General features: G+C 38.7%; 1 protein-coding gene across 4 annotated transcripts in view; it reads left to right on the forward strand.

Moving 5' to 3' along the window:
- SGMS1 (sphingomyelin synthase 1) overlaps window positions 1-26,934 on the forward strand; it is a 274,978-nt gene extending 248,044 nt beyond the window's left edge. For all 4 annotated transcript variants that reach the window (XM_008070649.1, XM_008070652.1, XM_008070650.1 and 1 more), the window contains 4 exons: window positions 2,877-2,994; window positions 20,812-20,965; window positions 24,105-24,271; window positions 25,205-26,934. In XM_008070649.1, coding sequence (XP_008068840.1) covers window positions 2,877-2,994; window positions 20,812-20,965; window positions 24,105-24,271; window positions 25,205-25,384 — 619 coding nt within the window. In that variant the 3' untranslated portion in view covers window positions 25,385-26,934. The remainder of the gene's footprint in view (window positions 1-2,876; window positions 2,995-20,811; window positions 20,966-24,104; window positions 24,272-25,204) is intronic.
- The last annotated feature ends 305 nt before the right edge of the window (window positions 26,935-27,239 follow it).

Raw genomic sequence — 27,239 nt, forward strand, 5'->3', positions numbered from 1 at the left:
GGGTCTCCCTGGTTCTGTGTTATAGTGATATGTGCTCTCTCTTGTTTCTTGCCTCTTGGTTTTGAATAGTTGCTAAGTTCTACTGTCATGTGTCAGGACCTGTTTGTTTCTAAAGGCTGACAGCTTTCAGATAGAGCTAGGAGACTAGGTCTGAGCACTGCAAGAGTTGTATGTGTCTTCCTCCTATGGATTAGTTGAAAGAGACAACTTGTGGGGAAAACAAATGAACTTTCCAGTAGTTTAATTTTACTTTTCAGCGTATTTCTCTTTTTCACCATTTTTCTTTTAGAATTTTAAATGATTGTACTAAATGCCAAAAACATTGTAGTCCTACTGTTTTAAACCTAATTTGATTTGTAATCAAGTTCTGAGCTCTTTTCCTTCTTAAATAAGGGATATTAAAAAAGTTTAATAACACCATCTGTACTGAGCATAACATGCTATTCTAGCAGGTTTTAATAATTATCTATAAGGTATCAACACCTTGTGTATTTTCTTATAATCAAATTGTCAGGTATGTTTTTCTTTTCTCTTGGAAAAAATGCTGGGCTCCGTGATTCTTCTGCCTCAGCCTTCCAAAGTGCTAGGATTACAGGCATGAGCAACCACACCTGGCCCTTGAAGCACTTTTATAATCTGCATTTTAAAGTTGTGCTAGGAAATATCTGATTCATATTATACATTGAAAACGTTCTAAACTTAATTTTAAAAATGCTAGATGCCAAAGATCAGAAAATCTTAAAACAACCGCTTCCGTGTCACCTTATTGCTAACATTGACAAATTCTCATAGATAACTTCATTTGACTTTCACTTCAAGTCAAGTAGTAAATGTGACTGAACTTTCAATGTTTTAATTTTTAAAAAGTATTTTAAGGATTTGTCTGTTTTTATCTTTTTTATATACTTCATTCTCAGATGATTCTGAAATTATTTCCTTGGTACTCACATGTGACTCAAGTTTGAGATATGGAAATAGTTACTGGGATGGTGTGTGTGTATGTGTAATGTGCCTTTTGTGAACCATGAAATAACCAGGCAATGTGATCTTGGATAGCAGTCTTTACCAGAAATAGTGGTTTTATTATTCTTCCTCTAAAGAGTTCAACAGATCTAGACCTGACAGTTTTCTGTCTTAGGTGTTTTTTTATATAATTCAAGTGAAATTGCAGATTTCTGTTTGTTTGAGCAGTATGGCTAGAGAGGGCATTTTCTTTTTCAGAAAGATGACCATTATATCTTACAATGTAAAATTCACATTACTTCTTCCTTTTTGGTTTTCTTGGCAAAGACATTTATAGGCTGATATTTTTCTCTAGTATCTTACTCTTTATATTGTCTAATTTTATTGTGCTTTTTATTTTACTTGAAATTAGAGACATATACCTTTCCAAAACAGCGTTATGCTGAATAAATTTTTGTCTTTGGAGGTGGCATACATAGCTTATCTAGGAGAAAATATGCAAAGATGGCTTTTAAAGCAAATAATTCTGACCCAGTTTCTGAAATCTAAGTAACAAGACAAAATATACCCAGAGTCCACTCATGAAACTGAAGTAACATACATGGACTGTGCAGGTGTGAATGAAATGCTAACATAGCGGCATGAATTTTTTTAAAATTAATTTGTAATCACACAAGTAACATATCTGTTCATTCTTGTTTAAACAAAAAATATAAATGAGACAAATTATCTATCACTCCTCGGAAGGCATGCTCATCCTGCATAAAAAGAAAGCTATATACCCTATGATTATAGAGTGATTTAACATTCAGTATTCTAAGAGGACGGTCTCTCCCCTGTTTCTGTATTTTCCTTGTTTAACTCAGGTTGTCCCAGATCAAGGAAAACCTGTATCCCCTAAAATTGAAGAAGAGGAGACCCACAGGACTATGACTCTGACCTGTGGTAGAACAAGGGAGAGGTGGAGGGGGAAGGAATGTTCTTGTCTGATAGTGCACTAAGGTTTTCTTTAGTGAAGTCAGTTTGCACTAATTTATGCAGAATTTAATAATAGAAGTTATCAAACTCAAAATGCAATATGCGTGTGCATATATATGTATATATATCTCTATAGATTATAATATGCATATATATCAAATAACTTCAATATCTATGTATATATCAATAATTTTCATTAGAACCACTAATTAAAACTATTTCTAATTTTTACTCACCTACATACTATACATTCAATAACTACCATTTGTGCCTTTTATATGGTAGGAATTTTCCATACATTACTTCTAATGTTACTATCCCTGTTTTACTGATTAGGAAATTAAAATTCTGAGAAGTAGTCTATCCCATGGCCACATAGTAATCAGGGAGTGGGATGGGAGTTGAGTGCTGTCCTTCAGATAGACTCTTTTCTTCTCACATGTTGCCTCAGATAATCAGTTTCTAGGAAGTATGAATAAAATTGTTTAATGTCTTTGACTCATTAAATGGCATAAAAGTTTTAAGTTCTTATTCTAATGTCATTCTGATTTTCTAAAGATCTTCCTTCTTATGACAGAAAAGATATTTTCTAAATGTTTAACCACAGATACTGAGTAGGCTTTGACCAATCAGAATGGGCTCCTCTTGTACATCAGTTGAATATCCTTTCAGGTTTAAGGTCTTATGAAACCTAATTAATAGCAATACAGAGCAATTTAAACTTTTTTGGTCAGTTAATTTTTTTTTTTTTAAACCCAGCGCTATTCTGAACATCCTTGTCTCAATCTGTTATTACTTACAGTTACAACATTCTGGTTTCATGCTCTCAAATCGGTTTTTGGGTTTTTGTTTTTGGTTGGGTCATTAAAACTTAAAATAAATGAACCTGTGGACTTTCTTGACTGAGAATCTGCCCTGTTTTTCCCTTTTTCTAGGTCTATTATTAGCAGAAGATTTTTCTGCATAGTTGGCACGCTGTACCTGTATCGGTGTATTACAATGTATGTAACTACACTCCCAGTACCTGGTATGCATTTCAACTGTTCTCCGAAGGTAAACTATTTCTCACTGCAATTTCCCTTTTTGTTTGTTTCTCGTCTTACCCTGGGGTCCTTTCACTACTGCCTAAGCTGGACGTTTCTTCAGAATACTGTTGAGTCCTTCCTCCTTCATTTGGGAATGGTACTAAGCAGTATGGCTAGGCAGCCCCACCCTTCTCAGAATTTCCACGCCCTGCCAATGCCTCCCAGCTGGGGAAGTATGTGGTCTAGTTAGCGTGTTGCAAGCAGTTAAGCTTGTGTGTGGGTGTAGCTCTTTGGTTTCCTGCCAAACTTTTAAAATAGCATTTGTTTCCTTGACACATATCCAGAAGCTTTTATATGCTGTCTCCCTCTCTTAGAGGGAAAGCTCAATTTCAAATGATATTTATTCCATTTTCCTTCTTTCTATTAATCCCGATAGCCGAGCAAGCAAGAGAAAGTATTCCTATCCCTTTGCAATCCTCCACGAACCTAAATAAGATCACTGTTCTCTGGAGTTACATATTGCCTTATTGACTTTAGAGTCTCTAGTAGCATAAAAGTCATCTTAAAAGTAAACTTTATTCTCCTCTTATTTTCTCTACCTTTCCATCTGATTCACATAACATTCTTCACCCTCTAACTTTTACCCTGGAATAATTTTTAACCAGGGAGGTTATTGAAATTTTATGAAATAATTAGGGTATTTAATTTTTAAAAATTGTTTATGTGCATTAAAGCTCTTTAATGCAGTGGGAAATAGAAGAGGCTACTTTTTCTCTTTGATTTTGGTGGGAAAAAAATATGGAATCCTATTGTGTGTTTGAGATCATCTCTTTGTGCTAGTGAAACAGCCAGTACTTGCGGTCTCACTCCTTGGTACTTTTGTTCCTTCCAACAGAGAGATTCTCTCTGGATAGAGATAGAACCTGTGTATATAGGGCCCAAAAACTCACTCTGGATTTTTGAAGTGGTCGCTCTATCATATGAAACTTTGGAACCGTTTAGTTTTGTATGTCTGCTGTGGTCCCCCTTCCCTCCAGATTTTGCGTATGCCCTCAGAGGTGGTTCGTTTCTTACTTAACTGTTTTATTTATTTTATTTTTTTTTTTTTGCTGCACACACCTTTCTTAACTCTGGAAAAGCTGTTGTACAGAATGAATGTTCCTAACATTCCGCTCCTCTCTATCAACCTCCTGGCACTCTCCTTCTTGCAGTTTCTTCAGTCCTTTCAAAGGAGCCACCCTCACATCTGTTTCATCCCCTATGAAAGTTCTCAGGCACTTACCTGCAGCTCCTGGGTTATAGGGAATATCTTGGTGTCATTGAGAATCCAGAGATGTGGACTCTTACTGGGAGGCTAGCTTGATAAGCAGCAAGTTTCCAGTAATAAACGGACAGTTTAGGATATATACCTATGTTTAGTTCAACTCCTTACAAAGTTTGTGCATTGGGAAATTTTGCTACCAAGGGGTAGGTAGATGTGGATTTCAGCCAAGCACATGTTGCAGATGGATCCAATATTGAGGGGGCTGTCCTGTGTAGCCTTCTCCCTACTCTGGTTCTAGCCTCGAGAACTTCTGCTGTACCACCTAGTTGCTGGCAAGCCCAGCCATGGTGAGCCATTGAACACTTACAGATTCAACTTACGTCATCATCGTATCTAACTGAGATCTTGTGGCTAAGAATAGCTTGTGGATTTTCTTAGTAAAGGCAGAGGTAGCAGAAGGAACTGTGCACAAAAACCAAACTCAAACATGTTGCTCATTTACTGTGTTGCCAGAAATTCCTACTAGGGCCATTATTCTGTGATGATCTTCTGGAAACTAGACTCTTGAACATATTAGCACACCTTAGCAAAAGTATTAGTTAAGCTTTACTAAATGTAATATTTTTTTTGCAGAGTAGTACTCTTGGAAGAAATAATTCAGAATATAGTCTTTTATTCTGAAAATTTTCAAATGTATCGCAACTAGTATAAGGAGTCCATTCCCGTATACCCAACACCCACATTCAGTAGTTATCAAGATGTGCTACATGTTTCATCTATCTCTTTTTTTCTTCTTCTTCTTCTTGAAGTGTTTTAAAGCAGATCACAGGTAATGTCCTTTCATTGCGACATACTTTAGTATGCACCTAAAAAACAGTGGACTTTTTCTTGCTCACCCATAATGCTGTAAGTATTCAACAGAGTGGAGAGTAATTCTTTGATGCTGGCAATTACCAGATCATAGACTATCGTGATTGTCTTAAAATATATTCTTTTACAGCTGGTTTGTATAAATTAGGATCCAAAGTATTTACATTACATTTGCTCATTCTGTCTCTTAAGTTTTTAATTCTAAAGCTGTCCTTTATCCCTGTTTTCCTCCTTGCCAGTAGCTTGTAGAGATCAGATTATTCGTCCTGTGTATAGAATATCCCACATTCTGTATTTATTTGTTTGTTTCTCTGTGGTGTTGGTTAGCTTGTTTCTCTGTCCTCCCTATTTCCTCTAAACAGAAAGTTGACTCTAGAGACTTAATTAAATTCAATTTTAACTTTTTTTGGCAAGAACACCTCCCGAGTAGAATAGAAAGAGATCTGATGTTGGAAAAGGCCTTGGAGGCTTGATGCTGCCCACCGAATGGCAGATCAAGCTTGACATTGAACGGTCAAGCAAGAGCTAGAATGCTGCACTGAGGACCAGAATTAGAAGGAAGAGAAAGTTGACGCTAGAGGGAGACCTCAGAGAACAGCTTTACCTACTTTAATGCCATATCCGGGGCTAAGGAAATCAGAATTGAGAGGAACCTCATTAATAGTCACTGGGTCCAAAGTTCTATTTGATGTGTGAACATTATCACCACCATCTGAACCATTGTTCAGAGAGGGAACTTATTACCCCTGTAAAAATACAAACTTACCTGATAGTAGCAAGAACACTGAGGTCAGGGTCTTGACAGCCTTATACAACTACTTACTAGCTGTATGGCAGATGCATTGGGCAGGTCATTTAATTTCTCAGAGACTAAATTCCTTTATTGGCAAAACAGAGCTAATGACACTTTTAGCATCTGTTTAGCATTGTAGGCATGATGGGAGACAGTGTATAGGGGTTCTGTCAGAGAAAAGTGCTCTACAGAAAGAGGCCTTGACATTGTCATTATTCTTCCACCCTAGACTCTTATTCATGCTAGAGTACCAGGGAAGGGCAAGGTAGATAGTCTCTGCCTTTGTGGAAAGCACCTTAAAATCAGCTGGCCCAAACTTGTGCCTTATGTAGTAAATGTATAAAATGCTGTAATAAGGACCTAAAGTTAAGCAGGTGGCCCCAAAGATGGGCAGAAAGAAACAGATTTGAGCAATAATTAAGAGGCCAACTTGGTGCAATTTTACAATAGATTTCATGTAGGAAATGAGGATAGAAGAAAAGGATTTCAAAGACTGAATTTTGGCACTGGGCTAATTACAAGTTAGCAAGAAAAAGAGAGTTAATGCCTTTGGATTAAACACATAAAGTTTAAGTTACCTGTGAGTTATCTAAGTGGTGGCATCCAAGACAGTTAGCAATATAAGTCTAAAGTTGAAGGAAACATCAGGACTAGAAAATAAATATTTTTGAATCATCATATTCTGGATGGTGATTAAAGTTGTGGGTATGGATAAAAGGGTCACGAGACAGGACATAGAAAACACAATGCTTCCAGAATTGGATATTGATTTGAAATACCAATTAAGGCCCGTTAGTTGATGGATACTCTAACAGTTAATCATCATTAAACTATAAGGGAGGAAAGTTGAGCTTTAGAATACAGCTTCCTGTTTGACACAGTTATGTGAACTTAAACTTGGTTCCACCATCCCATTAAAGCCCATAATTATTGTACCTAATACATCCCTTAATGCCAATACTCAAAATGCACAGCTTCTAAGAAAAATGTTCTAACAAGTATATGATAGGAATTATGAAAATTGATCTTATTGATTATTCATTTGATGACAGTGTCCTCTTCACAAAATGTAACAGCTTGGAGAGAAAATCATTCTGGAAGGCGATCAGGCTGGGGAGGAAATGCCTCCCATAAATGTTACTGCAACAATGATAAGCCACTGGGAAAAGGAAGTGGGAAAAAAAAGTAGGTGTGTTCAGTTTCTAGATTACAAATTTCTGGGAAGCACTTGTCCATATCCCAGGGAATACACGTGCAAGGCTTACACTGGAGGTTGCCAAGTTTTTGATACTTTGATCAGCTCATGTTACTCTCAAAGCTTTTCTCTAAGGAGCATGTGTTCTGTTCAGAAAACAACCTCTTCTCATCTTGTTACAACTGTTTATTATTCTGGTTTTTTTTAAAGAGCAGACATTTTTTGAGAATTATTTGGTGTTCCGAGCTTCTTGTTGGAAAGTTTTTTTTTTTTTCTTTCAGACTCCTAAAAAATAAAACAGAACTTACTCTAGTTCCCAGATAAACAGACAGACTAATGCTAATGCTAATGGAAAAGAAGAAATAACTTACACTGTTTTCAAGTCTTATTTTAATAATCACATGAGTTAATTTACTAGAGACTAAACAATAAAATGAGATGCATGTTTGGGTGTGTATTATGGTCTCCATGGTGACCTTGGATTTGAAAACCTTTCAGAAGAGAGAGGTTACATTACAGCAGGGGCACTTAGCTGACTAATGCATTAATCTGACTTGGAGTTTTCAGTGAAATGATTCTCTTGAACTTGAAAGACGTGTTTTTTATTTTGCCTCTAACGCATGTGAACACAACCCGGTTTCATGGGGTTATGTCTGGGTGGCATCTGAGGCTGATTGCCCAGTGGAATAATACAATACAAATGCAACAGTAGGGCAGCTTCCTCTTCCTCTCTGCCACTGTCAGCTTTTCTGCAGTGCATGGATTAGAAAGCTCAAAGCACCTCCTTTGACTTGCTGGGAGCTGGATGGAGCCGCCGGGCCCCTCTGCTGGCACAAGCTCAGTCTATAAGGCAAAAGACTCATGGCTCTGTAGGATTTTATAGCCTTCTTTAGTTCATCCTTTCTTTCTCAGGTAGCAGTTAGAGTATTCCAAGTGCCTTCCACCCTGACAACGTTTGATATTTCAGTTAGTTCCTGCTAAACTTACCAGTATTTCAGAATATGGCTTGTGTTCTGTTACCAAAATAACTTCGCGTTATCCTGTTGAATTGTGTGAAACTTAATTTGTCAGTGCTTGATTTTGTATAATTTTCTGCTTGCCTTCCAGTTTCTTACTGTCAGTACAATTTTTTCTTTCTTTTTTTTGTTCTCAATGTTTTTGTTATTTCTTGCATATGATTTCCAGTAACCTTTCCCATCCCCAAATCTTTTCTTCACTTGTCCTTTTCTCTCATTGCTGCTATTCTCTTCCTTTTAGGGGGATAAAAAAGGTAGCAACGTACTTCTCTCACTTTAGAAAAAGATTTTTTTTCATTTTAAAGAAACTGCACATTTGTTATGGAGACATTGAAAGAATACAAAAAGAGGAAGATCTAAAAACCACTCATGGCCCTATCTACTATTAATATTTCAGTATTTTAGTCTTTTATGTATATTTTCTTAGGTAATTCTGATGATGCTGTTTCTATATTAGTTATTCCTGTCTCCTTATCTCTAACATTTTTTAATCATGCATTTTTACATGATTTTATAAATCCTAGCCTTTCTAAATGGTTTCCTTTCTGAAAAGAGGATACCAGTTTCCCAGACTATGAGGCGAGCAGATTGTTGATGAGATTTCATTTGATAAACAAGCGGGTTGTGTATTTCCTGAACACACATTTCTAGAGAACCTGCCTCGTGTGGACACAGTGGCAAGTTTTGAGATACACAAATGCCCCCTGCTCTCTGAACATCCAGAAGCCATGACAGACATGTAACCCACAGACAGCCCTCAGACTCCCTATAGTAGTTGTGTGGAGCCCTGTTGCCATGGAAGCACAGAAGCCAGAGGCACCTTGGCTGGGAGCATTGGCTGCCCTGTGGAGGTGCCTCTGAGCTACCTCTCAGGAGGAGGAGGAGTTTTCCAAGTGGAAATGGAGAGGGGAGGAGTTTGCCAGGTAGAGAAAACTAAGAGTGTGGAAGGGAATCTGGGAAATCTGACATTAGATATTCCTGGATGTGGGTTCCTGTGGGCCAAGTGGTCAGGGATAAAGCCAGACCAGCAGGTTTTGGGCAGATTCGGAAGGGCACTGGTGCCCTTCTAAGGAGTTTGGGCTTTGTCTATAGGCCACAGAAAACCAGGAAAGGTTTTAGCAAGGGACACTATATGATCACATCTGTCTTTCAGAAGCATCTCTCTCCAGTGATACAGATAGTTGGGTGTTTGGGAGGGGGGGGATGTGGAATTACAGTAGTATCAAATTATGTGCACTTGTTTGTGTGAGATGTGATTCTAAATGTTTTGTTTTCATTAATTCTCACAACAGTGAGTGGGAAGAAATTGCAGCTGGTACAGAGTTATATGACCTACCTAATGTCTCATAGGTACTAAGTGGCAGAGGCAAGAAGTTTGGCCAAGTCTTTGTTCTTAGAATCTCCCATGAGGGTGACAGGTGGTACTTTTGCATGGTTTTCTGAATTACAGATGAGGACAGAGAGGGCCATGTTTAGGAGGCATTGGGAAGGTGAGAAAGATTTTCTCAGTGTCAGCAGCCATCTAGCTTGATAAGGTCACCAGAGTCAGGAAGCATTTGCCGAGGAATCCCAAGAGCCTCAGAGATGACAGTTTGTGACTCTATATTAAGCAGTATCCATTGTGTCAGAGTAAAGATAGGTGGACAAAAAGATTTTAATTTCAAGGAAGGATTTCCAGAGCTACCCAGACACTAGAGGCTGCCAGTTAGGTTCCATTCAAAAGCCACATTATCCTCTTGAGGAGTTCCCACCGGTCACGTTTGACACAATGTGTGCATCTTATAGTGTTCAGTACATCAAGAATAATGATGGTATTGGATTATAACAGATCAATAAAATGCACTTAAATTAGTGGAGGGGAGCTCTTTAGAGGAAAAAGTAATTAGCAATAGTTATTAATAAAATAGTGAAACTAATGAAAGAAGTTTTAGAAATAGAAAAATCACCATTTTACAAACATTATAGTAATAATTTAAGGATTATAATTCAAAATGATCAATGGATGCTAATGCCTTTGAGTGAAGGGGGGTTCATAATATTTGCATAATTTCAAAAAATCACAGATTTCCTTTTTTTTTTTTTTTTGAGTTGGAGTCTCACTCGGTTGCCCAGACTGGAGTGCAGTGGCCGCTCCCGGCCACCGCAGCCTCAACCTACTGGACTCCGGTGATCCTTCCGCCTCAGCCTTCCGAGTAGCCGGAATTACAGGCATGCGCTACCATGCCCGGCTGATTTTTTGATTTATTATAGAGATGAGGTCTCGCTGCCCAGACGGGTCTCGAACCCGCGGGCTCAGGCAATCCACTCACCTCAGCCTCCCAAAGGCACAGGATTACAGGCTGAGCCACCGAACCCAGCTTCCTTTTAATTATAAAAGGGCAGATGTATATATGTAGTGGAGGAATGCAGCAGGCACTCCCATAGCAAGTGATCAAACCAGAGGCAGGACAGGTGATATCAGGTGCTCCTGAATGTGATGCATTGAGAACAACATAACATCATCTCTGTAATAGTCCTGCCAACAATGTTTAACCTTAATTTTAACAGCAGGCAACATTCAGATAAAGTCAAATTGAGGGATATTCTGTAAGGAAACCAGACTAGACTCTTCAGAAATGTCAATGTCATTAAAAAATTTAAAAAAAAAAAAACAAAGACCGAGAAACTGTGGTAGACCAAGAAGTCAGGGCAAGTAACCTCAATACGTGTTATCTGACTGGAACCTAGATTAGGGAGGGGAGCTCTAGAGGACACTGTTGGGACTGTCACATCGATAAATGTGGACTGTCTGTTAAGTGTCATAGTGTTGTACCATCGCTAAACTTGGTGAGTGTAATTTTGGAAGAGAAGTTTCTTGTTTTTGTATTTAGAAGTGAGGTGTTATTATGTATTCAATTTATTCTGAATGACCCAGGAAAAAGGAGAAAAAATTTGACCAAATGGTGATAATTAGTGCGCCTAAGTGAAGAGTCTATGAGTGTTTGTTATACTATTCTTTGGATTCAAAAATTTTCAAAATAACAAACTAGGGTCAATTTTCTTTTATTATTATTATTATTATTGTTATTATTTGCAAGTCTCACTTCATGAGCAGATAGGCTGAAGGCTCCCCCAACACTTAAGGTCAGTGTAATTTTGTTAACAGGAAATCTTGTCTAACTGAAATTCTGTATTTCTTTAATGTGATAAATAAGAATATGGGAGTGGAAGTCTACAGCTGACTTTTACTTAAGGTTTTACGAAGCCTTTGATAAGTCTCCTTGTTAGAAGCTATGAAAAATTTTTAAAGTTTTTGCTCGGGGAAGGAGAAGCTGGTGAAAGATTAGTGTTTTATTGCTGATAATTACTTAGAGACACCCTTCAACCCCACAAAAGAAGCCTGCTTAGTATAAGAATTGATGGATACATTTGGGAATGAAGAGATGCAGATAGTCTAATTCTTCAGAGCTGAATGAAGGAAAGTCTTTTGAAAAGTTGTGTATATGAGTTCTAAGAGGCATGCACAGTGAAATCACTGTACTTCAGAGAATTTGTGGTAAATATAATGTTTGTGGTAAAACCACATTTTCCCAGGAGTGGAGTGATTACCATATGGAGAAGGAACTCAGAACTAAGTCTCTCAAGTGTCCAAGAGATGACCCCAAATGAGCCTGTCGCAGGGTTTGTATTTAAAGAACGTCATCCACTTGTTGCCTATCAGGCACTGAATTCTCACTTCAGAACCCCCCAAATGATTGACTAAACTTGGATTATTAAGTAATACTGCCTTATCTGGGCATAGTGACTCGCCTGTAATCCCAGCACTGTGGGAGGCAGAGGGAGGTAAGAAGATTGCCTGAGCCCAGGGATTTGAGACCAGCCTAGGCAACTTGGTGAGACCTTGTCCCTGCAATAAATCAAAATAATTAGCCAAGCATGGTGGTGCATACCTGTAGTTCCAGTGACTTGGAAGGCTGGGTCAAAGGGTTGACTGAGCCAGGCAGGTCAAGGTTACAGTAGCTATGAGCATACCGTTGCACTCCAGCTTGGGCAACAGAATGAGACTGACTCAAAAAAAAAAAAAAAAAGAAAAGAAAAAGTAATGCTGTCTTAAATTTGTATAACATTTTATATTTTAACAATCATTTATATAAACATTATCTGGCTTTGGTGGGTAGGGATTAACGATGAGGATATATTCTTGCCATTTGACAGTTGAGAAAATTGAGGCTAGAATGGGTAAAATGGTTTGTCTAGAGCCACCTCATGGTAGTTCAAAGCTGGATTTTGGGGTTGGATTTGTGCTCGTTGTTCCTGTGAAGTGATCTTGAAGACCAGCACAACACAATATAAAGCAAGGAAAGTAACAAATTAAGAATGCCTTGTCTAAGGCAGAAAATGTACAATTTGTTTGTGAAAGATTTCCATAGAAATAACTTTTAAAGAAAGGAATGCTCATACACTGTCGTTGGGATTGTGAGCTAGTTCAGCCCCTGTGAAAAGCAGTTTGGAGATTTCTCAAAGAAAAGATTTACCATTTGACCTAGCAATCCCACTACAGAGTATATACCCAAAGAAGCTTAAATCATTCTCCCAAAAAGACACCCCCTCTCGTATGTTTATCTCAGAACCATTCACAATAGCAAAAACATGGAACCAACCTAAGTGCCCACCAACAGTGGACGGAATAAAGAAAATGTCATTAGGACAGGCTCAGTTGCTCAGCCTGTAATCCCAGCACTTTGGGAGTCCAAAGCAAGTGAATTGCCTGAGCCCATGGGTTTGAGACCAGCTTGAGCAACTTGGCGAGACCTTGTCTCTACAATAAATTTAAAAATTAGCTGGGTGTGATAGCACACACCTGTAGTTCTGGTTACTTGGAAGACTGAGGCAGAAGGATTGTCGGAGCCCAGCAGGTCGATGCTGGGGTGGCCATAAGTGTGCCATGGCACTCCAGCTTGGGTGACAGAGTAAGACTCCAATTCAAAAAAAGAAAGAAAAAAAAAGAAAAGAAACTGTCGTACATATAGACCATGGAATACTATGCAGCCATGAAAAAGGACACAATCATGTCCTTTGCAGCAACATGGATGCAGCTAGAGACCAACATCCTAAGTGAATTATCACAGAAACAGAAAACTAAGTGCCACATGTTCTCACTTATAAGTGGGAGCTAAACCTGAATACACATGGACCTAACTGGGGAACAACAGACACTGGGGACTCCTAAAGAAAGAAAAACTACCCATTGAGTACCATGCCTACCATATGGGTGGCAAGCTCAATAGAAACCCAAGCCTCACCTACACAGCATACCTATGTACAAACCTGTACATGTAACCCTTTCATCTAAAAAATAAATAGAAAAAAAAAAACAGTAGAGATGGGGAAGTTTGAATTCAACAGAAAATACACTTACAAAAATAGATCATTAGTGGATAATAAAGCATTGTCTTAAGTATTCAACTATGTATTTAAGTGACATACGTAAAGTTGTTTAAATTTCATTAGAACAGCAATGACAAAAAATGCACCTGGAGACATTGTCCAGCCTTGGACATTGTCCTTGTTGTTTAGAAAGATGTTTGCAACGGTAGCAGGCTCTTCCCAGGGACCTAAAAGCAAACTTGTTTGGCCCAGAGATAAGACTGAGTCACTGTGTGTGGCATCATCTAGGGGCCAAGAGCCTCCCTGTTACATGAGCATAGTAACATGTGCCTTCACCATTGGCATGCTTATGAGAATACAATGAAATAATTGATGAGAAAATGCTGTTAAATGGTTGAAATCTCAATATAAACAAAAGGTATTGTTTTATTTTGTAAAAGCACCCCACTGCTCCTTTTTTTACTGCCCAACTAGTAGCAGTAAAAGAAGGCAGGAGAAATCATAGGGGACATCTTTGAGTCTCTCCTTGCTGATGTGAAATCCAAAACATCTCTCACACTTTCAAATGCAGGACCTTTCCAGTGGGGGCTTCAAGGTCAGGCTGAAGGACATTCATAACTTAAGCTCGTTCTTAAGTGTCCATCGTCATTGATTAGGAGGCTTTTGCCAGTTGAAATTTGGGAAGTGGCGTAATTTTGCAGTTTTAGGTGGTTTGGGGAGCTGACGTTAAGGGAGACTGCAGTGTGTGGCACATGTTCCTCAGTTGCAGGCTGCTGAAGATACGGGTTGTTGAGGATACTTCTGATCCTCTTCCTGTTCCTGCTGCTTGATTCCTTTGTCAGGTCTGATCTTTGGTCTGAGTGTTTAAGAGAAACTTTTTTGTTGTTGTTTTTTGACATTTCATGAATGATAAACAACTTTCTGTTTTGGAGGAAGACTGTTCTTCAGGAGGAAGACCAAATAATTTGTCCTTGTAGGTAGACTCCTTGAATGAATGAACATATGAATGAATGAATGAGTACTTTGAAGGATGCCCGGCTGTTCATGGAAGCTGGAATAGCATGATATCACTTCTGCAAGGTACCTAGGCTACTGAAGGAAAAGTTACATTATATGTACGAGTTTTTTTGGAGGGTGGACTCTTTGTAGTACAGGTTTCCCTCATTAGGTAAGTGTTCTAGGGACCCATCGGCATCAGTGCACCAACTAGTTGTTGTGAGAAACTACACTCAGCTTCAGTGAATTTTGTTTTTTGGAGATTTTTTCAACACATTTGACCATTTCATGATGGGTGATTTACGAGTGCACCTGCTCACACTGCACTGACTGAATGACCAAAAAAACTAGCGTAGCCTCCATATTTACCTGATCTCACCCTGAATGACTTTTTTGTTGTTGTTTGTTTCCCTGGATGAAAAAAGTCCTTAAAGGGAAACATTTTGTCAATGTGGAAGAGGCGAAACAAAAATGGCTAAAGGCCTAAAAGGCATCAAAATTGACAAGCTTAAAAAACCATTTTAAGCAGTGATAAAAGCATCTCAATAGGTGTATTGCATCAAACGGAGAGTACTTTGAAGGTGACTGAAACAACACGTAAGAATAGGCCAGGTTGGCATGGTGCTCATGCCTATAATCCTAGTACTTTGGGAGGCAGAGGTGAGAGGATTGCCTGAGCCCAGGGGGTTGAGACTAACCTGGGTAACTTGGTAAGACTTCGTCTCTACAATAAATCAAAAAATTGCCAGGTATTGTGGCATGTGCCTATGGTTCCAGCTCCTTGGAAGGCTGAGGCAGAAGAATCACCTGAGCCCAGCATGTCGAGGCTGTGGTAGTCCCTGCATTCCAGCCTGGGTGACAGAGTGAGACTCCAACCCAAAATAAAAATAATTAAAAAAAAAAAAAATAAACATGTAAGAATAAATACACAATTTTTATTTTAAAAATTCCAGTTTTTGGAAGGTTTCCCCTCGAATGCAGTTCCTGATTTGTCCAAGCTCGTGAGGTCCTGGCTGGGTGCACATGGCTGCCCATCGTTTTGCAAATAGCTACATCTAAGGAGTCAGAGAACTTGGGTCCCGATCCCAGCTCCATCAGTGGGGCTAGGTCTGAGATTGCCTCTGCCATGCTGATTTTTCTGGGCTGCTCTAAGCTGCAGCATTAGTGAGGGTCAAGGATTATTTTAAATCGCATTTCTGTGCCTTAGCTCTTACTCTCAGGTCTCCATCAAAGCCTTACTAAGCCACTGATTTGCGTAGCATTATTTAATGAGTTTTAGTTCCAGGTTCTCCTCCTTCTTCCATTACGGGGGGTGGGGGTGGGGGTGTTAAGTGCAGTAAATGCCCCTGTTCTGCAAATGAAGTTTGCAAAAGCAGTCTGCACACTGAAAAGTGGCAAACACACTGTCCTCAGCACACTGTGTTAGTCAGCATGGGAAAGTCTGCTTTTTCATAACCAGAGTCTCACTGGTTTTACATGTACATGATGGTATGACCCATTCAGAGGCCTTTTTCTCCTTTCTCCGAGTTGCTTTCTCTGCTTTGATATTACTTAAGTGATTTGACCAATTTACTTAATTTCTTTAGAATTTAAAGAAAATTACCTTTTTTTCCTAATGCCGAAAGCAGAAACTTTTCTATGACCCTGGAGGACTATGATTCACATAGAAGTGTAGATGTGAGAATTCTTGTCACAACTCTGTAGTATTCACTGAAAGTTGTTATTTGAGTGCTCCTTGAATTATCTCTGCTTTCACAAATGGACTTTCAAAACCACTGGTAGGCAAGCTTCCAATTCTAGTTACAGTGGAGTAAGCACACTCCATTCTTTCTTACCCACTGAATGCAGCTAAAAACCACGGGGCAGCATATATAGGCTATTTGAGAACTCCAAAGTAAATGATAGTAGGCAGACCGGGTAAGAAAACCAAAATGCAAAGCATGAAAGATCCAACCTGTGAACCTCCTGTTTTGTTTTGTTCTTTTTCCCCCTTCTTCCCACTCATGTCTCCTGCCTAGACTCAAAGTCAACATAAATCCCAGAATTGTTCTCTGGGTACAGATAGAAAGAGCTCTAAAGGAGAGGAAGGGAAGCCCCAGAACAGAGACAGAGAGAAATCCTACCAATTTCAATGCTAGCTCTGTTGACAGTTTATATACTACATTCTAGACTTTATCTGTTGATTAAAAAAATAGTTATAATTACCAAACATTTTATTTTCTGGGTTTTTTCCCCCTCTTAATAGAGAAAAATATTTCCCATCTAAACTTACTGCACAATCATTGTAAGTGTATTGTTTTATGATATATTAAACCTGGTTCAGGGCTTCTCTAACTTTAGCGTACTTTAGATTCTGATTCAGTAGGTCATAGGTCAAGCTTGGGACCTGAAAGTGTATTTACAGCGGGTGCCCTATGTTGCCATACTGTCCCTAGACCAGGCTTTGATGAGCAGAATAGTAATTATTGAACAGTTCCTATTTAGGTTGTTTCCAGTTAGTTGCTTTTTTTTTTTTTCTTTCCCCTAGAGTTGGGGTCTTGCTATCACCCAGCCTGGAGTACAGTGGCTCACTGCAGCCTTGAACATCTGGGCGAGTAGGTGGGACTGTAGACATGCACCATTATGCCTGGCTAATTTTTAAAATTTTGTGTAGAGATGAGGTCCTGCTATATTGTGTAGGCTAGTCTCGAGCTCCTGGCCTCAAGCAATTCTCCCACCTCTGCCTCTCAAAGCTCTGGGATTACAGTTATGAGCTAATATGCCGGGCCTGTTGCTTTTTTAGTGTTACAGTGGGATATTTTTTATACATAAAGCTTTTCTTTATATTCGCGATCTTTTCTTTGAGATAGATTCCTAGAAGCAATGTAACTGGGTCAGAGCTTATAGCTACTTCAATTGCTGATGAACTATTGATGACTGTTTTCTCAGAGGATGTTGCCAGTGGTAATATATCCCCCTCAAATTGTAGATGAGAACATCAACATTTAGAATGGCTCAGCTGCCAGAGATCACACAGCAAATCATTTCAAGAGCTATGATTTTGCAAATGGGTGTCTGTTCCAGGCCTGCTCTTTCCTGATCTGCTTTGTAAACCACCACTGCCTCCACCTCAGCTCCTCCATTTAAACTAGCTGTTTGGCATTGTACCTGGCTTATCATTGGCTTTTTAAAAAATCTAGACTTGAGGGAGGGTGGGAGGCAGGTAGGGGATTAGAAATTACCTATCAGGTGCAATGAATCACTAGTTTGGGTATTGGGTGTATACTTACAGTCTTCTTCACCGCTATACGGTTCATCCATGTAACCAACAAGCACTTGTACCCCTAAAGCTACTGAAATAAGTAAGTAAATAAAATGGGATAACTGAGTATAGTTAAAACAAAAAAAACTTTGCTAATTTGACATGGGCAAAAATGAGCTTCTGTTCATTTATGTTTTATTTGTTTGACAGAGTTTATGTCTCTGTCTGGTCACATCTTTTGCCTTTTGATAAATTTTCCTTCCTAAGATGGTCTTATTTATTTTCTGTATGCTATGTACACAATAAAGACAGTAACTTGTTTCTGCTGCAGTTGCTTTGTAATTTGTCTTGTACTTTGTTTGCCTTTTAAAACAGAATTGAGGGCAACCCCCTCGGGTCACCTCCCACTGTGGGAGCTTTTCTGTCTTCTCAATAAATCTTACTTTAAAAAAAAAAGCACAATTGAAACTTTTTGTGTTTCTCTTTTCCTGTTTCCCACTACACTTAAAGAGGCTTTCCCTTTGCAGAAGTTTGGCAAACATAGGAAGATTCTTTTAAAGGAAACTTGGGGCCTTTAAGGACACCTGTAAGAAATACTACATTAACTTTTGGCTGTTTTCCTCAGTGCCATATTTACTTTGTAATTTCTCCCCTCTCTCCCAATACATACAGTTTCCCCACAAATATTTTCTTGCTAAAATGGGAGGACAAATTATGGGTGATACTGCCTTAAGAATGTGATTTAAAGTTTCTAAAACAGAGGTCAATTTGAAATAATGTAAAATGAAGAGATTCCCAAGCCTTTTTGGTTGTTGTTGCTATATTATCCATTGTTATGACAGAACTAGATCAAACTTTCAAGTTGAAATTTTTAAAAAATAGCATGTTTATATAGTCATTCAGGTTATAAATGGTTCTATATAACTTGTGAAAAAACAGTAGTCCCCTGGCCTTGACCCTACTAGCCCCCTTTTCTACTCTCTTGCAATTCTTTCATCTGAATCTGGTGTTTTTTCATATCTTTTAACTTTTTTTTGAGTTGGAGTCTCACTCCATTGCCCAGGCTGCTGTGCGGTAGCACATTTATGGCCACCACAGCCTAGACCTGCTGCTCTCATATGATCCTTCTGCCTCAACCTTCTAAGTAGCTGAACCCACAGGTGCACGTCACCGTGCCCAGTTAATTTTTGATTTATTGTAGAGACGCGATCTCACCAGGTTGCCCAGGCTGGTCTCAAACCCGTGGGTTCAGGCAATATTCTCACCTCTGCTTCCCAAAATACTAGGTTTATAGGCGTGAGCCACCCTGCCTGTTCACTTTTTTTTAAATGTGTTTCCTCTCATGTCTCGTAAGTGACACAGGATATTGTTACTCTGTTCTTTTTGAATGTAGACATTCCCTGTTATTGACTTCCTGCTGTGAAAGGCAAGGCATTTGTGTCCTTCCATGCTTTTCCCTCCCAGGCCTCTCCCCCATCTCCACTACACACATTCAAGTTTCTTGTCCTGTCTTCCCTGTGTAGTTCTTCTCTGTCTTTTATTTAGCTCAATATCCAATGCTTACATTATTGCAGCTCTGTGAATGCTATTCACAACCAAGTCTTATAGTTCTTGTAATTGCTTTTCCTTCTTTGAACAGTATTCTGTTTCCTGTAGAGTTACTAATTGTCTTGCTTTTTGCTGTAGTAGTTTTCCATGTACTTATTCTCCCCCAAGTTTTGACGCTTCACTCCCTACCATCAGGCGCATTGAGTATTCTGTTAATCTCATTGTCTTGATGACATCTCCCTGTAGCATTAGGGCTGCTTGCTTTCCAGCCTAAATGCGTGAGCCACTGCACAGTTCTTTATCTCTCCTTCATTGGCATCCTAGCAAGTCCCATGTCTTCTTTTCTTTGTGTTTACTCCCTTACTTTGTAAATCATATATTTTAATTCCTGAAAAAAGAGTATATAAGTGGTAAATATTTTAAGTGGCAGATATTTATGAAAAAGGCTTTAGTTTATCCTTGAATTTATGCTTAGTGGTAGTATGGCTAGGTATAGAATTCTAAGTTGGAAATCATTTTCAGAATGTGAGGCATTTTTCCAAAGTTTTCTGTTTTCCAGTGTTGCTTTTAAAAAGTCTTATTCTAATGATCCCTTGTATAAAGTTTATTTGTAATCTCTGAAGGCTTTAGGGTCTCTTCTTGGTCTCCAGTTTCTGAAATTTCATAATGCTGAGTCTTGCTTGTGCAGGTCTGTTTTCTTCTATTGTATTGGACATTCAGTGATCCCTGCCATTGTTAACCAGAAGTCTTGATAATTTTTTTTTTTTTTGAGAAAGCAGGATTTATTGAGAAGACAGAAAAGTTCCCACAGTGGGAGGGGACCCAGAGTGGTTGTCCTTGATAATTTTTTTTAAAGGGAAATTGTAATGAAATATATTTCTCAAAGCTGGCTTATTTATCAAATGTTAAAAGGGGATCATGGTAGTTAAGTTGGTCAACCAGAGTTTAAGAGTGCTGACATATATAAAATATAGACAGTCACACATTTTACTTGACAGGTCAAGTAAAAATTGCAATGAGTGAATTGTTCAAGCCACTTAATATTCTAGTTTCCAGCCCAGACTTGTATCATAGATAGATAGATTAATATGTAATCTGGAAAATTGTCTAATGGCACCCACATAATTTCAAAAGATTAAAGGCATATCACTTGTTTCAGTGTGGTCTCTGAAAATTCACATACCAAAAATATTCATATGTTTAACTACCTCAACCTCTAGCTGCTAGAGATTTATATTTTATTTTCCCCAAATGACAGTTGTAGTAAATTAATTATTTAATCAGAGATAGAGGTATCATTTTTAAAAACTGAGTAAACATCTGCTGAAATGTGCTTTGAAAAGTGGTAACCTTAGGAAAGTTTGGAAGCCACATGATTCATCTGTGAACCCATACTTTTTTCAAAGTCTGCCCATGGCATGGTAAATATCAAGTAGACAAACTTCTGGTGAGGATTTTGTATGTCTTAAAATAGGCTTAATTCTGGCTATGAATAGTAATCACAGCACTTTTTCACATGGCTAATAATGAATCTTCTTTTCTCTTTTTCCACCAGCTTTTTGGAGACTGGGAAGCTCAACTGCGGAGAATAATGAAGCTCATTGCGGGAGGTGGCTTGTCCATCACGGGCTCTCACAACATGTGTGGGGACTATCTGTACAGCGGCCACACGGTCATGCTAACCCTCACCTACTTATTTATCAAAGAGTGTAAGTCAAAAATAGCCTTCTGTTACCATCTACTCACTTACACTTTCCCATGGTCTTTGGTCCTCTAGAAAATCATGGTTTCTGGAAAGTCTGCTGAAACAAGACTAAAAGCTTTGGAGGGCAACAGCCCCATCTCATCACCATGCCTGTGGTGCAACCAACACCCAGGGAAATGCCCCAACTTGTGAATGTATACCCTTCTCTTCTTGAGGAGGGGATGTCTTGTTTCCTGGAGTGTGAGCTGCAGTATTGGGATAGAGGCAGTTTTGAGCATAGCATGCAGGGTGTGTTAATGAGCCAGTTATGCAGCTGCTATGAGGAGGCAGATGGAAATCTCATAAGGATACAAAAATTCAGGGTCAGGCCTGACTGGCGATGGTAGATCATGTGTTGACTCAGTAGCCATTTTTTTTGAGCACTTGGCATTATGCTACATACATGCCTAAGGATACGGTGCTGGGTCGGATGACATCTCTGCCCTCCGAAAGGTCTTGGGAGTCAGACCCTAAATGGGAAATTTCCCCTAAGAAATGTGCTTAAAATATTTTATTGTGAAACACACATGAAATAATATCACAGATACCCCTATGCACAGCTCAGATTTAATATATATTAGCATTTTGCCATATTTGCTTCAGATAACACTTTTAAAAAGGAAGTGAAATTAAAAAGGAAGTGAAATGTTACTCTATGATTAAAGCCTTTTCATTCCTTCTCTCTCTCCCTTTTCTGTACCATTTCCACCCATGTTTTTGTACTTGCATATTGTTTTGTGGTTTAAAAAATTCACATAAATGATATCACGTTATTCATGTTGTCGTTTTTCCTCTTGAATTACGTTTTTGACATAGACTTTGGTTTATCGACCTTAATTGCTGTTAGTATTTCAGTACTATAAATGAACCGCAGATTATGTATTCCGTTGTCCTCAACATTCTATTGTTAGAGACAGTCTAATGAACATTATACAGGGAGTTTCCATGATGAGCAATAATTAAAGTTGGCTTCTGCGGTATCACGGGGACACGAGTTGTCGTCTGGAGGTGTCTTGGGAGCATATGGCACTTTCTGGAAGTGTATGTGGTTGGAACTCAGAGTGGGAATAATAATGAGAAGTGAGGATGCCCAGGTAAGGAGGAACCAGATCATGGAGCGTGTCTTATGCCATGAGAAGGAATCTGAACTTCCATCAGATGAGGATGGAGTGCCCACTGAGGGCTTATAGCCAGTGGGGCCGTGCCACCTCACTTGTCCTTTAGAAAGGGATGGAGTGGAGAGGAGTGAGACCAGAGACCAGGAGAAAAGCCAGAAGACTGAACTGCTGCTGCAGCTGGAGTAAGACATGGTGGTGGCCTGAACTGGCATGTTGGCATCGGGGGTGGAGGTGGATGGAGGACCCTGTGAGAGATGAACTAAGAAGGATCAGCAGATAGCAGCATGCATTGAGCAGGTGGAGAAGAGAGGTGGCGGATTGAGCAAAAGTCCAGTTTTGGTCTTTAAAAACTAAGTTAAAGGAACACAGGAACATAAGAAAAAATGTGCCCCAGGGCACCGAGATAGAAAAGGCGGAATAGATGTTCTTTATGTTTGTGCTGCGTATACGACCAAACATAGTGAATTCTAGCGGGCTTATTCAGAATTAAAGTATGATATAGCCCCTTTTACAGGGATGAAATGGGGAGTGGAAAACAGGGTCTAGAAAGGCCAGATGTCAGCATCCCCAGGAAAAGAATTCCTGCCCCCTGCTGGCTGATACCTGAAGTCCTCTAATGGAGTCCAGGCTTATTCCTTGATGATAAGGCAGTGTACCATATTGGGATACAGAGCCTGAGGTCACAAAACTCTGATTTTGAATCCTGGTACAGTCACTTAGTAGCTCTGTGACCCTGGGAAAAATCTTTAATCTCTCTAAGGCTTGATTTCCTCATCTTTAGAATGAGATATTGATATCTGCTTCATGGGTCCGGAAAGAGGTAATTAAAATTAGGTGACATATATGGATGTTGATAGAATTGCACAGAGAATGAATGGTAGCTGCCACTTGTTATATTAAGGTAGCAAATACAAATATTATTGGAATTTATTCCTACCGTAACCACCCTCATTTAAAATTGTTAATTGCCCTTCACTCCCTCTACTTCTGATCGCCCTTATCCAGCTCAACTTTTTAATTTTTCTATAGCTTTTAATACCTCACGTAGTATATAAATGATTTATTTATTATAAAGTCTCTTGTCTCTCTTTCCTACTAGGAAGGGGTCTCCTCACAAAAGCAGATTTTTTACCTGTTATGTTCATTGGTCCAGGCATCCAGAGCTGTACCTGTCCCTGGCATATAAGATGCTCAGTGAATATTGGTTGAAGAAACGACTTATTCTTGGACCCCTTGAGAATTCAGTAAAAGCTTGAGCCTGCTCCTCTGGTGTGGGGAGGGTATATCATGTTCAAACAACATTTTGCCTAAAATTTCAGCCCCTCAGTATGCTCCACTGAGAATGCAAGGTAGAAAGGCCTGCACTAATAGAGATCTTGACGTGTTTATCTGACATTGTCCTACCTTTAGGGAGGCACTTGGACTAAAATTTCCAGGCATTTGAATACTTGTCTATTTGTGTTTGAGAAATCTCAAAGACTCAGATTTGTGTATGGTTGCAGAGCTTGGAAAGCAGATCAAAACAGTTATATCAATTATAACTGCTTAGTCCTTATATAAGCCTCTGTGGACCAGTAGTTACTGATTTTTTTATATAGAGAATCAACCCCAAGTTAGCTACCGTTAAACCTAATTAAATATCAATGGATAGAAGCTTTTGAAATGGAACATGATACATTAACCTGTCCTTATTTGATTAGACTCATCTTTTAAACTGCACATATGATTATATGATTATATGAATCAAGTAATAACCAAATATAAAATACTGTTGCTAGTAAGATAAGTTGATAAATAGCCATGTTCATGCTACCATTGGTTACAGAAGCGAGAGTGCTTAAATTTGCTGACACCAAGAGATCTATTTTCAGAAGGAAAGACCCAAGAAAACTGCATTCAGAGGCAGTGGTAGAGCCTAGAGGCATGCGCAGTTGCCCTTTATGTGATTTGAATCATGGAACTATGGCAAATTTCTCCTGTTTTCAGATTCCCCTCGAAGACTCTGGTGGTATCACTGGATTTGCTGGCTTCTCAGCGTAGTTGGAATCTTCTGTATTCTCCTAGCGCATGACCACTACACTGTGGACGTGGTGGTGGCATATTACATCACCACGAGACTCTTCTGGTGGTATCACACTATGGCCAATCAGCAAGTAAGTTTTGCCCCCATTGATTTTAGCTTCTATGGCTCCTGGCTTTGGGGGTGTGCAAATAATCCACGGAAGTCTTAAGTTTCTCTTGCTTAGGGGGCAATCAACTAAGATTTGTTGCTCCTCTTCAGAATTAAGATGAAAAAATGTGTTAATATGATGGCAGGAGAGTACTTTCTTCTCGAACAAATATCGTGCTCTCATTGTCCATAAAAAATATTTTCTGCCATGCTCGGTGGCTCAGCCTGTAATCCCACGCCTTTGGGAGGCTGAGGTGAGCGGATTGCCTGAGCCCACGGGTTCGAGACCCACCTGGGCAGCGAGACCTCATCTCTACAATAAATCAAAAAAAATCAGCCAGGCGTGGTAGCGCACACCTGTAATTCTGGCTACTTGGAAGGCTGAGACGGAAGGATCACCAGAGCCCAGCAGGGCGAGGCTGCGGTGGCCGGGAGCAGCCACTGCACTCCAGTCTGGGCGACAGAGTGAGACTCCAACTCAAAAAAAAAAAAAAAAAAAAATATATATATATATATATATATATATATATATATTTTCTAACCCTGTGTCCACCTGTTGCTTGATTTACATCCCTACCCTCTTCTACCTGCTCTGAACCTATCAACAGCTTAATATTTAAGTCTTTCCACATTTAGCATGGAAGAGTGAGTAACTAAAAAGCTAACTGAGGTATTTATTTATAAACAAGAGATGAGTGAGCCACAAGTTCTCCCTGCCTTTCTGGAACTAGGATAGTTTTTCTACTGAGGTGTGGTGCAGTGAGCAGAGTGGAGAATGGTGGTGTGTGAGAGAAGTTGGGATGTGTGGATGGACGTGGGCCAGGTCTGGGATCCCTTGGGAATTTTATCATGGGAAGTATTTGAACTTAAAGTGAAAGATTGTGAGAAAAGTTTGTATGTTTCTTTGTGACTTTAGGTGCTAAAGGAAGCTTCCCAGATGAACCTCCTGGCCAGGGTATGGTGGTACAGGCCATTTCAGTACTTTGAAAAGAATGTCCAAGGAATTGTACCTCGATCTTACCATTGGCCTTTCCCCTGGCCGGTAGTCCACCTTGGTAGACAAGTTAAATACAGCCGGTTGGTGAACGACACATAACAGCTGTACAAAGCGGGGGAAAGACGAATTGTCCGAAGTGCTAAGAACTCCATGAGAGAAGATGCCATAAATAAACACCTCCCTAATCCTATTATCTTTCAATGGTTACCTTGACTTAACCTATTGAGTTACCTGGTCAGCACTGTGATCTTTTTTCTCTCCAAAGGACCTGCGTTGGACAACAATAAAGAAAAATTTAATCTATCATGCACTGTACACATTTCCTCTTCATAAGTTTGGGATTTACATAACCCACAACCACCATGTTCCTTTGTATATGATGCAACAGCATAAATGTAAGCTTTTATATCATAAGTTCTGGTCTTTCCAGTCACATCTGGAAATAAAGCGTATTATTTTCTTGGGAAAACATACTTTTTCATATCTCTTGCCCCAAAGATTGGGCTGTAAGCCATTTTCTAGCAAATGTCTCTATGAAGGTTTCTAAGTACCTGAATGGGGTTTGATTCTAAAATCTTTCTACCTGTTGCACCGATATTCAAATAAAAATGACAGACACAGAAAGGTTTGGTAACTTTGGGTTTTGTAAAATCAGCAGAGACAGTGTGTCAAAAAGTGCAAAAAAAAAAAAAGATTCTGTTATAAAGTGATTTTCTAAGTATTTCCTAACTTTATTTTTCAAAATGATGTTATGAAAACCAAATTTAAAGATTTTTACATGTTGAGAGAAGAGAGTTAAAATTTAAATATGTGTCTTGGGAGAGAAATTTGTCTATGTTTCTAGTGCCTTTCTTGTCTTGATTGTATGGTCAGTAGGCAATCTTAAATGTTTTTATTTAAAATAAAGTATTCCATGAAAATATAAATATGTATACACTACTAAATTTTGCATTTATAGCTAAATTAAATCGGAAGACTGCTTATGGTTTTAAAATTGCAATGACTTAAAGAATGGGGTTATTAATTAGAGAGTTAGAGCCTGTTCACATATTGTGAGCAGATAGCAATGACATGTACCACTTAAATTATTTTATTGTCTATTTGGTAGTTCAATTTTAACTACTTAATGAAACAGCCATGAATATATCTTTTCTTTTTTTAAAGAGAGTTTTGAAAATGATCACTTACCTAAAACTTGAAAGCTATGAATTAGTTATCCATACTCTCATGACAATTTTGTTGGTGATCAACAAAAAAGAGATCTATTTCTTTAAAATATATTTGTGCAGAAACTGCATGTAACTCTAAGTTTTACTCCTAACATATGTATGTTTGGGGAAGTATTCTATTCTATACTTGCCAATGTGGAGAACAAAATAGTTTTTTAAGAATGAAGAAGTATATATATCCATTCTGTATTTTACGTGCAGCAGAATTATCTTCCGTAGGGTTTTTTTTGTGTATTCACAAGGTGATATTTGTATTGTAAAACAATAATGGTGAAGGAAATAAAAAGGCTTTTAAAATTTTGTTTGTTTTAAATCTTTGTAAAGTTATTATTCCAGAGAGTATACTGATATCTTACAGCTTACCTAGATCATAAATTAATCAAAATGCACTTTTTAATAAAAACTGATACTTAAAACAAATGGCTGTTATTTCTACTGTGTTTATATACTTCATAAAAGTAAAAAATGAAGTCATTAAAGTGAGATGGAAAATGAGTTTTAGAATTTCTTCACTGAGTGTGCATGTTTGACACTGGGATTTTTAATAATTATCTGGGTGTTTGTTTTCTTGAGATTCCTTAAAGTATGTTCTAATTTTCAGTAGCCTCTACAGATTGTGTGTATTTTTAAATATAGGAAGAGAATCAAAGATAAGTTAAATTCAAACTATAGACCACTGTTTACTAACAGTTTTGAATTTTCTAATTCTTAACCAAGCCAGACTT

The sequence above is a fragment of the Carlito syrichta genome, unplaced genomic scaffold (assembly GCF_000164805.1).
Source record: "Carlito syrichta isolate Samal-C Ts95f unplaced genomic scaffold, Tarsius_syrichta-2.0.1 Scaffold313881, whole genome shotgun sequence".
NCBI lineage: Eukaryota > Metazoa > Chordata > Mammalia > Primates > Tarsiidae > Carlito > Carlito syrichta.